Here is a 12,755-nt window from a genome sequence, read left to right as displayed (position 1 = left end):
GGCCCAGCCCAACCGATTTTCCAGTGGAGGGCGGACCAACCAGAGTCGCAGTATTTTTCTCTAGTTTCTCTTTCATTATATCAGATCTTCGTCATAGACTGAAACAAGGCACTTTTTCACCTAAATTCAAGCGCAAGTGTACAACGAACGATTTGGCTAGCCTTAGTGATCAGTTGTGTATATTGATACGAAGTACGTTCTTTTTGTTGACTCAGGTCAGGTGACCAGAGGTATTCAGAGTACCAGAATAAGCAACCAAGGGCACATAATGCAAGTATGCAACTGAAGCAAATTTTGCTGGAGAAGCAGTTTTCATGCACCTTTCTTTACAGAGTAAGTAAAATCTGCATGTGTTTAGTAGGCAACGGAGCAGCAAATTTATGTCACGGTCAGGTTACAATACTCTACGATGAACAAAAGGCTGACGATTTTCTGTGTGTTTGTTCTTGCTCTCCTGGGGAACAGCAAGCAGACCGACCCCCGAAACTTCAGAACGTGTTTCAAAATTCTGTATTAGTATCAGAACTGGACTAAGCTCGACAAATTGTATCTCACAACTAAGAATATCAGAACTGTGTATCAACATAACTTCCAGACACTTTATGGGGGGTGTCCTGATTGATGATCACTCATTTGAGTAATTTCTGATAACATCCTAGGTTACAGGTTCATTTGCCTCTCTCTGTCTCTTGCTGTGACTCTGATACTCGGATCCTGTGAAAGCAAGCAAGAAACTCCTTGTTCCCTTCTGCACCCTTTATAGGAGATTCGATCCAACCCTTATTGCAGAATCCAAATTCTTCCACGCCTGAAATTATTCTATCCAGGACCTGGAGTGAATGGATCAAAATAGAGTGATTCCCAGGTCACAATTCAATGGGAAAACAATATTTGAAGTAAAAGCAGACAATAGACAAATATGGCACCCTTTCTCAGGATAATCGAAGATCCTGATGAATTGTCTTTATTTTATGTACACATCAAATTATCATTCAATTTCCAGCAGTAAATAGCCACTCCATTGCAAGGAAGCAACATATTTGTAGTCAGAATACAAAATAATGAGAAATAATATTTTGTTACAAACAGCTTAATGGCATTACTACAGGAACAAGGTTGAAAACAAAGCAGAACTGCTACCTCTTTATGAACCAGAGGATCTCGAACAATCCCTCCACCTCCTACCTGAACAAGATCAAACAAGATATATTTGATTGGGTTATCTCTATTAATGTACATATAACAAGTAGCCCTAACTCCAGCTGGGAAGAACCACTCTTTCCCTTCAATCTTACCTGTGATCTACGTGCTTCAAATTGAGGCTTGATAAGTGTTATCAATGTAGAATCCGTCTTCATTACTTTGATAACAGCAGGCATGACCTAGATTTCACAGATAACATAAGTCCATGCTAGGGTAATATAAGGCATGACCTAAACACAAATGAAATAAAATAGAGCAGGCTTAAATAATAGTTATACACCTGCACCACATATTCGCATGGGACAAATGCAATTCATTTTCCTAATGCATGCTTTCTACTCTATTCCAGTTTCAGTGAAGCTGACCTCATGCTAATAACTTCTGAAAATTTGGTGGTAGTTATATGTGTGGTTGATTGGGTTCTTGAACAATATATAACAAAGCGAACTTCATAAGAACTTGAGTCTGAAGCCCATTAACCCTTTACGTCATGCAAACTATACACTATATACCAGGAGAATTTTCACAACAGGAAAACAATCATTTTTCTAACGCATGGTAAAGATAAGATGAAAGGAAAAACAGAACAGACTTGGATAGTCAGACCATACATTCACATAGGGGAAAATGAATTCGAATTTCCCAATGTATGTTTTACTCTACTGTTTTAATTTTACTGAAGCTGATGACATGCCTAATCATTGTTAAAAAAAAATGGTCATCTGTGCAGTTTCTTGGGTTGTTTTACAATACACATAACAAACATAGCTTCATGAGAACTAGATTTTAAAGCTCAGTAATTTTTTATAATGATAATTATACAAAGAAAGCACTAAAACATAAAGAAAGGAAATTATGAGCACTGAATAAAAATCAAACAGACAACAACAGACAAAATAAAGGCCCTATTATAACAACTAGGGTAAAATGCATCATTCACTTTATTAACATATCAGCTATATGATATGTGTTTTGTTAGAAAATGTTAAATGCATAGATAACCTTCTGGCTGCTAAATCTGCATGACAATAAATTGGACATTAAATTATACCAAGAGAATGGAGATAAATGATAGGTCCAGTGTCACCAAGTCAACCAGTTCTGGCAGTTGAGATAGATATCTTAAATTTGTGCGTTCGATCACTGAAACACGTTCATGTGTGCGAATTTTTTCAGCCACCTGAAATGGAGGACACATTGAGGTTTAGAGTCATATTACTGCAGATGCGTAGCAAGTACCTGCAGCTGACAGATAAAGTGGTAGGACTTAGACAGCATCAAAGAAGTAAAGAAACCTGTCCATAGCCAACATCTACACCATAAACATGTGATGCTCCATGCTAAAGTAAACAGTCAGTAAAGCCACCTGTAGATAATCCTGAATCAAGGGCTATCTTTCCATCACAATCAATATCAAATCCTTTGATAGCCTGCCTCAAGCTTATGTCCTGCTCTGCATTTTATTTTATTTTTAAAGAGAGAGAGAGAGAGAGAGAGAGAGAGGATGATTGTAAGCTTCAGAAAGGAGTAATTTTGTATATTGCAAATCACAAAAAACTTTAAGCTAATTAATTAGAGCATCACCTACATACATATTTTGGGATTTCAGCCTTGATTTCAATGACAGACTTGTCAGATACTTGTGTTCCAGCTTTATTCACAACTCTTCCATCCACAATGACTTTACCTACAGAAACATAAAGGTTCAATAAACAAGAATAGTTTATGAAGTATGGCTCTGCGTACAAAGCATATAATTAAAAAATGGCAGATGTCTAAAATCTAATGATATCAGAAATTTCCTACCATAACACGGATGTCATGCATTTTTTTCGAACAACCAATTAAACAGAACAAAACTAAGCAATCTATACACTACCAACAGAGACATATTTGAAGGTGACAGGAAAGAAAATTTTATAAGGATTTTAAACAAACTTAAATAATTTGCTCAGGTACTAAGGAGCAAGCAGAACAAAAAACATTGGAAGAACACAGGGAATGCTGGGCAATATATTGACGGCTTCCAGAAGTACAAGGATCAAAATGCACAGAATCATCAAAAGAATGAACTAACCTTGAAGAATCCATGACTGGATGTATGTTCTACTGTATTGTTGAAACCTTTCTAAGCACACTTCATCCAATCGCCTTTTTCTGTGTTAGAAGTAAATGAAATTGAGAAATAATATTGCTCAAATAACATAATCTCAAGAAAAGAAAGGCATATTGTAGGCATTTAGCACTTCTTTATTCGCCTCTTTTAATTGCAACTGTCTTTTTTTCCAACAGAGGAACAACTACTTTTGACTAAGCAGATACTAGTGAAGTTAGATCAAATAACAAATTAACAAGTAAACAAAAAAGGTAAAAACAACTATCTAGGACCACACATTCCCGTATATTATGAGCCTAAATGAACATCGTTGAGTTTAGCATCAGTAACTGTCATCACAATGGCAAGCTTATTCAAGTTTCCAAATACACTGCCAGCACAATTCTACTATGTGACACAAGCCACACAATGCCATCACAATTACAATAACGTACAGAGTATGTGACAATAGAATGTGATAAATTCTGTTCTATGGTCCAAATGACTGGCATACAAATCCGCATCTTACTTAAAACACCAGTCCCTACATACACCTCCATTTTACCGGATACATTGATATGACAATAGCCATACAGCACGGCCCTTGATTACATGCATGCATGTGCGCAAATCAGAGAAGATAAAGTATATGTATCAGAATTTTCAGAACACTTACTTCTTGGGAAGCTGAATCTTTTGAGCTCTGACAGCCGCAAATGCACGGGAAGGAGGACAGCAGCTTGGCCGGACCCCAAACAGCCTAACTATGAAAGCAGGGGCAGACCCAGGAAAGGGCATGGTGGTACACTTGTAAACCCAACAAGTTTTGCAAAAAATCGAAAGTTAGTAGGCATGTATACCAGGGGTGGATCCAGTAAAGGGACATGGGTGTACAACCCAATAATTTTTGAAAAACTTCGAAGTCAAGAGGCTTGTCAAATAGATAAATAGCTTTAGGTTAGGGTTTCGGTGCTCAGCTTCGCACAGCATGAGGGAAGGGAAGAAAAGGGGTGGGAGTACCTGGTGGGTGCTCGTCGCCGGCGAAGAGACAAGCGAAAGCCTCAGCACCTGCACCTGGCTTAGGGCGGCGGCGGCCCACCAGTCGTCTGAGAGTGAGAGAGAGACAGAACGAGGAGGGAAGAGGGATGCAGCGGAGGGAAAGGGGAATTCATCGACGGCGAGGGAAAAAAACGTCAGGCTTTTTGTGGGCCGTTTTTTTTTTTTTCCACAAGCTTCTTTGATTTTTTTTTATTTTTCTTTCTCTCCCTTTTAATTTTTTATTCTTGTCGATTTCATATCTATTCTCTTCATTGGACACTATCAAAGGCTAGTACAACATTTGTTTTAAATAACAGAAATAAATAATGTTATTTATGAATATATATAGTACATTGTAAATAAGTAAATGGAGCTTTTTATATTTTATTAAGGTTGAATATGTTTCTATTGAAGCTAGAAGCCATTTTCACAAGGACATATTCCAATTTCACAAACTAAAAAGCGATAACAACATTTTTTTCTAAAATAGAAACAATTTTCTCTCTGTGACAATTGCCCAAGTGAATATTAAATATTTTTGTGCTAAACATGGAATAATAGTTCCCATGAACTAGGAGCATTGCTATCATCAATAAAAAAAATGGTGTTGACTCATATTTTCATGCTCCAACAAGAACTAATGAAGAGTACTGACGCTTCAATATCTCGTGAAAATTTTGAGTGCTTCGTGATGAAAGCCACCAAGCATAAGATGCCCAGGCATAGGCAACCTTTTTGTTTATGTCAATGTGTGACTGCCTGATCATACCTACTAGCACTAAGCATTTAGAGGTTGTAGTCAACTAGATATTCGTTCGTGTGAACATGGTTGCATGCTGCAAACCGTGTATTACTTCTTTTCATATTTACATCATGTACAGTTTAGTGCTTCGGATATGATGGAAATTTGGACCAGCATTATGAACTACCGGCGCAACAATTGTTTTGCATGTAATCTAGACAGAATCATATGGGCTATAAGGACTACAATTTGTGTTATCGGAGTATTTCCTGTTAGGAATTTAGGCAATTTCATTATCAGTTTAATATAGAAAAATAACATCAGCAGGTTTGTGACGACATATATGTTCATGTGTATATTTCTTATGAACACTACAACATACAGAGATGACATACTGATGAATACAGTAAAAACACAAAGTACAGAAATCACAGAGATTAGACTGTACCCAGCGGAGGGTCCCATGCCGAGGGCATTGGAGGCTCCATTCGCACTAGTCGACATAGTGCGTTGCTCGAAGTCGCAGACCACAGTTGATGCAGGAAGATGTTCGCAGTGCAGTCCAACGAACGGACCACCATGAAGAAGACGCCTTGACGTTCCACAGGCAATCACTGAGAAGAAGATGTACGTGGACGAGCAGTCACGGATCGCTCCCCAAAAACCTAATCGCCGCGCACCCCGTGCAAGGTTCTCCAGCGGACGAGGGTTCCGGAGGCACCTGCTCTCCCGCTACTCCGTGCGAAGAAGATGGGGTCTGAACTGACGGAGGACTCTGATATATGGACGGGCGAAGAATCCCAGGAGACGGAGACAGAGAGGTACGGAAGGCCAGAAGACTGCGGAAGGGTGGTTCTCTCGGGAGTGGTACCGGAAGAAGACGGGGTCTGAACTGACGGAGGACTCGGATATATGGACGGGCGAAGAATCCCAGGAGACGGAGACAGAGAGGTACGGAAGGCCAGAAGACTGTGGAAGGGGCGGAGGACTCTGATATATGGACGGGCGAAGAATCCCAGGAGACGGAGACGGAGAGGTACGGAAGGCCAGAAGACTACGGAAGGGTGGTTCTCTCGGGAGTGGTACCGGAAGAAGACGGGGTCTGAACTGACGGAGGACTCGGATATATGGACGGGCGAAGAATCCCAGGAGACGGAGACAGAGAGGTACGGAAGGCCAGAAGACTGTGGAAGGGGCGGAGAATCCCAGGAGACGGAGACGGAGAGGTACGGAAGGCGGAGGCCACGGCCCGGCCGACGGCGACGGCGGCGCACGCGCGTGTGGTACGCCTTTATCCTTTTCTCAGCTTCTCAATTTAGATGAATAATTTACAACCATATAAGCTGAGTCAGCGTTCAATCAAAATCCCGTATGGTATTAAACCATGCAACACTTAATGTTACATACCATAGAGTTTTATTTGATTCATTAAATATTATATGGGCCAAGCCCATATTATATCCAACATTTCCTCTTATTGGAAGTATATATCTCTCTATGAGAAAGTCCATATGCACTTAATAATATTTTTTGATGGGCAAAAACTGTGGGGAGGTCCCCACAGTGTCAAGAACTTTTTATAAATAAAATTTAAAGTGGTTCTAAGAAACTTACATAGGGAATTAACTGAAAGCATCTAACCAAAAGTAAAAAGTTGACCTAAGGTCAGCCTTGAATCTAACCAACTGTACAAGGCATTGATTTTTGAAATTACAAAGCCATTTGGCTTGACTGGGCACTCTTCTTTCAAACACTTTATCATTTCGCATTTTCCATATTTCCCATGCAGCTATCATGGAAGCTTCAGTGAAGAAACTGTGTCCATGCGCCTGCCTGGCTTGAATGAACCGATCCTGGAGGTTTAGTGAATGATCCCAAACGAAGTTGAGTGAAGCCCAACACTAGATTGCAAAGGGGCAGGTGAAAAAAAAAAGTGCTCAATAGTTTCCTCTGCCCTGGTCTCACACATAACACAGAAATCATCATCATGGACGTCAAGATATCTTCTTGTCAACATTGTCTTGGTGTTGAGCCAATCCACCAGGACAAGCTAGATAAAGAACTTAACTCTCGGGGTGCAGCTTGATTTCCACATCAGTTGGAAAATTGGACAAGCATCCACTGTGTTGAAAAAATATGTGTAAAACTTCTTTGAGGTGTAATCATTCCCCCAAATAGGCCTCCAGTAATCAGAAGAGTGTTCATCATAGGGTATGTCTTGTAAATGCACTTAATAATATTGCTTAACAATTTGATTCAAATGATGCTGGTAGGGTGCCGCGAAGCGCGCTTCCTTTTCTAGTTGGTGTAAAAGGTAGCGCTGCTGTGGACCAACAGGGAACATCAGCTTCTTTCCCTTTTCTTTGTCCATCTTTTTTTTTAGTTTGTTTTAGCTGTCTTTATTCAAATCAGTCAGAAAAGAAAAAAAAGAAAAGCTTCTTCAGAACTTCTTTTGCCATTCCCCGTTATGTATGGCCATGTGTGTGCGCGTGCGTGAATCGTGACGGTGGTGTGAGGGTGTGTTTTAGGGACCGTCTGGGAGCGCTCTTAGTTCCACGTTCTTCATCAGAATCGTTCCTAAACTAAATAGGTAAATGAGTAAAACACAACTAGATTCTAGTATGTTTAGATAGTGGTGAAGTTAGAGTAAATTAGAGGATGGTGCATTTGCCCTTAGAGTACGTAAACACGTGCGTTAGAGGATGCATATCTAATGAAATTATAGTAGTTTTAAGCATATTTTAATTTTTATCTTCTTTATGAAATTATTTTTGAAATGGCAGAATCCTGCCTACTACCCAAACGATTTTATAAAGCGATTCTAATCCATCATCCGAAATATTTCTTGAGAGAATATGGATTTGAAATGTTCCTATGAGAGCCTAGATCTCTACCAAATTAAATGCACCCATAGCTTCGCCCCTATGATCATTTAAGAATCGTTTCTTAATTTTCACTAGAAGCTAGGAATTAAAAAAATCCGCACCTCACCGCTCAATCGACGCTCAATTACATCGAGATCACTTCCCATCTGCTCCTCACCCTAGTCTCTCACCATAACCACTCCATTAGAGAATTAGGGAACTAGAGGCAAGATTTTTTTTTTTTGCGGAATATAGCCCTACTAAACATACCTTTGTCTTTATAAAAAAAAGATCATTTAGTGGTATGGATGTCTATGTATGTAGTCTCAAACACCTGTACTAGGCCTCAAGCATTTTTTTGCCTGGCACAAGCACATTTGGCCTAGTCCCAACGGCTTGGTGGACAGCGCATGGATAACAAAACTCAAACCTAAAAAAAATTCAACCCGATCTAATTGTTTCAATCATTTTCACACAAGAAACTGTGGTGGCCCTGGCTCAATATGATGGCCCCGTTCGTTTAAAGAAATCTAGAGGAGTTTATGAGAGGGAAACACTGTTCCGGATGAAAAAAAAGAAGTGGATCAAGCCGGATTTAAGGGCACGCGAACGGGGCCGATATGTGAATACGGACTTTTGCGTCCAGACGCTGCCGTGCAAAGGGAGCAAATGAGCACATAGCGTGTCGAGCTTACGAGGGAGCGCATCAGCAATGGGCCCGTGCTGCCCTGGACATCGCCGACGCCGCCTCGAATGTCGTCCGCACCATCGGCTATTTCCCACGCGCATCACATGTATAACATCCGATCTACTTTTGAAACATACAGATGTAACAGTTGCAACATACAAAAAAAGACAAATGAAATAATTAAAACAAGCATTTGAAACATTTGCGAAAATGACTGAAAACCATTGCAACATGCGTATACATCCAGACATGCCTGCAACATACATATGAAACACTCGCAGACATACATATGAAACACCTGAAAATTTTGAAACATGCTTGCAACATGCGTATACATCCAGATCTACTTTTGCAACAATCAGATAAAACACTTGCAACATTCATCTGGAACAGATGAAACATTTAGAACATACACTTGAAACACACGTGTATATCCATTACAACATATGCAACATCCCGATCTACTTTTGCAACATCGATATACAACACTTGCAACATATCTCTGAAACACTTAAAACATACTATTGCAACATACGCTTTCAATGTAGCATCTGCTTATTACTTGGACGAATGGGGCAGATGGATGGAGCGCGACCGAGACGGGAGGCACGAGTACGAGCGGGGGTACGCGGCACGGTGGGCGGCGGGGCGGTGTGGCCGAGGGCAGGGTCTATCCCGGAGCAGAGGCTCACAGGAGCGAGCAGGCAACGCGGCTGGGGGCGGCACAAGCAAGGCGCAAAGCGAGCAGACGACTTATTATACGGGGTTCGTCCGGACGGACCGTATGCGAATATTCGTGGACCTATACCTTACCTCCTTGTATAGTCTAACAGTACACTCTTGAGTTCTATGTCTTCAAATACACCTTTTTGTGTCTGTTCCAACTCAAACAGTCTTTATATCATCGAGACCAGCACTATTAATTCTCCTTGAAGTTGGATATGCTGCACTATTATATGATTCTATTATTCGAGCAATCTTTAACACAGTTACTATTCATGCATAGCGCATCTCCTCGTGGTACGTCTGGCCAACAAACAAACAAAAAAAGGCTCAAGGGAGATTTTGAAAACATACAAATTTTGCCAGTGTTTGGGTATAAGGAAGTGAATTGCAGCTTGGTATTTAACCAACCCTGCCCCCCCCCCCCCCCCCCTCCCCCACTAACTTGCAGTTTTTCTTTTTTTTTTGTGTGTGTGTGGGGGGTGGGGGGTACTCCATACCAGTGGCGTAGCTAGGATCTGGAGTAAGGGTGGTCCACTATAGATGTAAAACCAAATTATAGAGTGGTCCATGTGTAATTTTTATGATTTTAAAGAGCTAATTTACTGTAGTTTAACCTTGAGCTAAATTTTAGGGTGGTCCACCTGTCCACGTAGCTAGCTCCGCCTATGCTCCATACTCCATAGTGATCACGGACGTTTGATTTTGTGAAGGAGGTAAATAAAAATGAAAACAACGCCCTCCTGCCGTGAACACAAAGATGGGGGCATCTTGCACCCAGCAGCAGAGATAGATGTGGGCGAACAATTACCTCATCAAATTCTACTCCACACCACCAAAAGAATCAAACAAAAAGCTCATACTTACGGCATTGTTCAGCCCTGCTCCCAGATGCTATTTAGTCCAGACGCCTCTCCTCAGGGCCAGACACTACACTTGCATTCTTTCTTTCGCAGCCTCCCATCTCTCAGTCTCCGCTCACCTCCTCCTCTGCTTCTTCTCACCTTCTTTCATCTTTGGTCCAGCCCTCCCCTCTTCCTGCTCAGCCATGGCGGCCGCCGAAGAAGGGCCAGAGCCACTCAGGTATCAGGTGAGACGCTCAGAGTCCAGCCTATCCAAGACTTGCTGCTGCTCATATTTTGACTGATGCTTCCTTTGGCTAAATGGTTGTGTTGTTCCTTTCTTGTTCTCTGTCGCCAGACTCTGGCCTTGAGGGTGAGCATCCACTGTGAGGGCTGCAAGAAGAAGGTCAAGAAGGTGCTCCACAGCATAGAAGGTATGGTATGCTTCACAAGAAACTGGGAGAACAATTTCAAGTTTCATTTTCAGAACCTTCAAGCAGTGAGCAATCTTTTGTTATTTCTTCTCACTAAATCAGGTTAGTTCTTAAAGACTTGACAAAAGTCTGAACAAGTCTTTGCCAGTGTCGCCTATGTCCCGCGCTTTTTCGCCTTCTGTTGTTTGATCTTTTTTTTTGTGTATGTATGAAAAAGGACTTTATTTGTTTGGTTCTAAGTGAGTCTTATTTTACCTATTATGTTTCTGAAATCACAAGTGATGAACCATCCTGTGTTCGTGAAAGTTTACTCTGTTTTCTTCAAATAACTGGCCACTCACGAGTCACGAACTATTGAAAATAGCATCATCGTACCCAAAAAAAAAATGCCATTTTGATTTCGTTGCACCAGTTCTCTTCGGTAATCCACAGGTTATCAGCACTCGCCGATGCTCCAAAACTTTCTTCAAATACAAACATTGCCATTAAACTGTTTCCGTAGCTAAACTCAAACAAAATTGTCTCAAATTTTGCGTCACACAAAGAAAAATATCCTTGTTATTCTATTGCTGTTGCACTGACGCAGCAGCTCCTCTGCTCCAGGTGTGTACAAGACGGACATAGACACGCAGCAGCAGAAGGTGGTGGTCATCGGCAACGTCTCCGCCGACGCGCTCGTCAAGAAGCTCCTCAAGTCCGGGAAGCACGCGGAGCCGTGGCCGGAGCCTGCTGCTCCAGCTCCACCGGCAGCCGGCAGCCCGCCCGGGCCCGGCGGGTCTCCCGGCAGCGGCGGAGGCAAGAAGAAGAAAAAGAAGAAGAGCAACAAGAGCCCCGCGGCCGCGACGAACAGCAAACCCGCCGAGCCAGTGCCCGCGCCCGCGCCGGCGGAGGGTAACGGCGGACCCAGCCCCCCGGAGCAGCACGACAAGGCTGACGGTGGCGCCTCGTGCGATGAGGCATCAGATGGTGAGCAGGACAAGCCTGAGGCTGGCGGCGGCGGCGGCAATGGCTCCCCTGACGCTGGAGAAGCCCCCGAGAGCGGTGCGAGCGGCAAGGTGGCCCCTTTCTCCTTGACGCCGCACGGCCCGCAGCCTATCGCGCCCGCCACCAACGGCAATGGCGGCTGCGGCGGCAAGAAGAAAGGCGGCCACGGCAACGCCAACAGCAACGGCAATGCCAATGCCAACGGAGACGGCGCCGGCGCCGGTGCAATCGTGGAGGTCCACCCGCCGGACGCAGCACCCACGAAGCCGGCCGCCGGCAACTCCGGCCCTCTCACCGTCGTCGACCCCGGACCGTACCCGCCGCCGCCGCCTGGCGCCGCGATGAGCTACCCGGGGTACTACGCCGCCGGCGGGGTCCACTCGCCGGCGTACGTCATGAGCTACAGCACGGCGCACCCGAGCTCGGCGCTCCGGAGCAGCGCGTACTACCACCCGATGGCCGGCGCCGCGTACACACCAGCAGGGGGCGGCGGCGGGTACTTCTACTCGACGGCGCCGGTGTCGGCGGCGCCCGGATCGTACTACATGTTCAGCGAGGAGAACGCCAACGCGTGCAGCGTCATGTGAGAGAGAGGATTATATTAGACGGTTAATCAACTGATTTGGATTATTAACCGTAAGAAGATGTTGCAAAGCCTGGCTGTGCTAGTTATTAAGCTCTTGTTCTGGCTAAGAACTGGTTGTGATGAGTTTCTTCAACCTGCAACGTTTTGCTGTATCCGGAAAATACATGATTTTTAGATGTGTTATTAGTTATATATATTATAGTAGTTTACTATATGAAATTGCAGCATCATTTGTTTGGTTGTTTAATGATTATTATTATTACTACATTTTGCTGCATAATCTACACATATAGTTGGCTATTCTTTGATGTATGTATATGGGCGTATGGGCAAGGAAATATGGTGTGAAGACAAACAACCGCAAGGAACAAAGGCAATCACAAAAATGCTTCTTCTACCGGTTGCAACAAATTTCCCAATTGCCTAGGTTTTTGTAGGGGTCGGATACCGGCGAAGCTACCTGTGTGAGTTTTTTCTACTTATGTTCGGCAATACGGTTATAAACATGTATTATATATACTACAGGCATGTTTAGTGAGTGGCAACTTCGGCAGAA

At 43.0% G+C, this 12,755-nt stretch overlaps 1 protein-coding gene and 1 pseudogene across 2 annotated transcripts; one reads left to right on the top strand and one right to left on the bottom strand.

Moving 5' to 3' along the window:
• Positions 1–292: 292 nt before the first annotated feature.
• On the bottom strand, positions 293–4,457 carry LOC136514266 (uncharacterized; annotated as a pseudogene).
• Positions 4,458–10,176: 5,719 nt separating this feature from the next.
• On the top strand, positions 10,177–12,446 carry LOC136513387 (heavy metal-associated isoprenylated plant protein 35-like). 2 transcript variants are annotated; one of them, XM_066507394.1, is made up of 3 exons: positions 10,177–10,436; positions 10,554–10,629; positions 11,233–12,446. In XM_066507394.1, exons 1-3 carry the CDS (start codon positions 10,245–10,247, stop codon positions 12,198–12,200), a joined length of 1,236 nt encoding a protein of 411 aa, XP_066363491.1. In that variant the 5' UTR covers positions 10,177–10,244; the 3' UTR covers positions 12,201–12,446. The 2 variants fall into 2 exon arrangements, with proteins under 2 accessions (XP_066363491.1, XP_066363492.1); XM_066507395.1 differs by having other exon boundaries at positions 10,302–10,443; positions 11,233–12,444.
• Positions 12,447–12,755: the final 309 nt, after the last annotated feature.

The sequence above is a fragment of the Miscanthus floridulus genome, chromosome 16 (genome assembly GCF_019320115.1).
Source record: "Miscanthus floridulus cultivar M001 chromosome 16, ASM1932011v1, whole genome shotgun sequence".
NCBI classification, from domain to species: domain Eukaryota; kingdom Viridiplantae; phylum Streptophyta; class Magnoliopsida; order Poales; family Poaceae; genus Miscanthus; species Miscanthus floridulus.
This window is presented reverse-complemented; position numbering and strand designations above follow the sequence as displayed.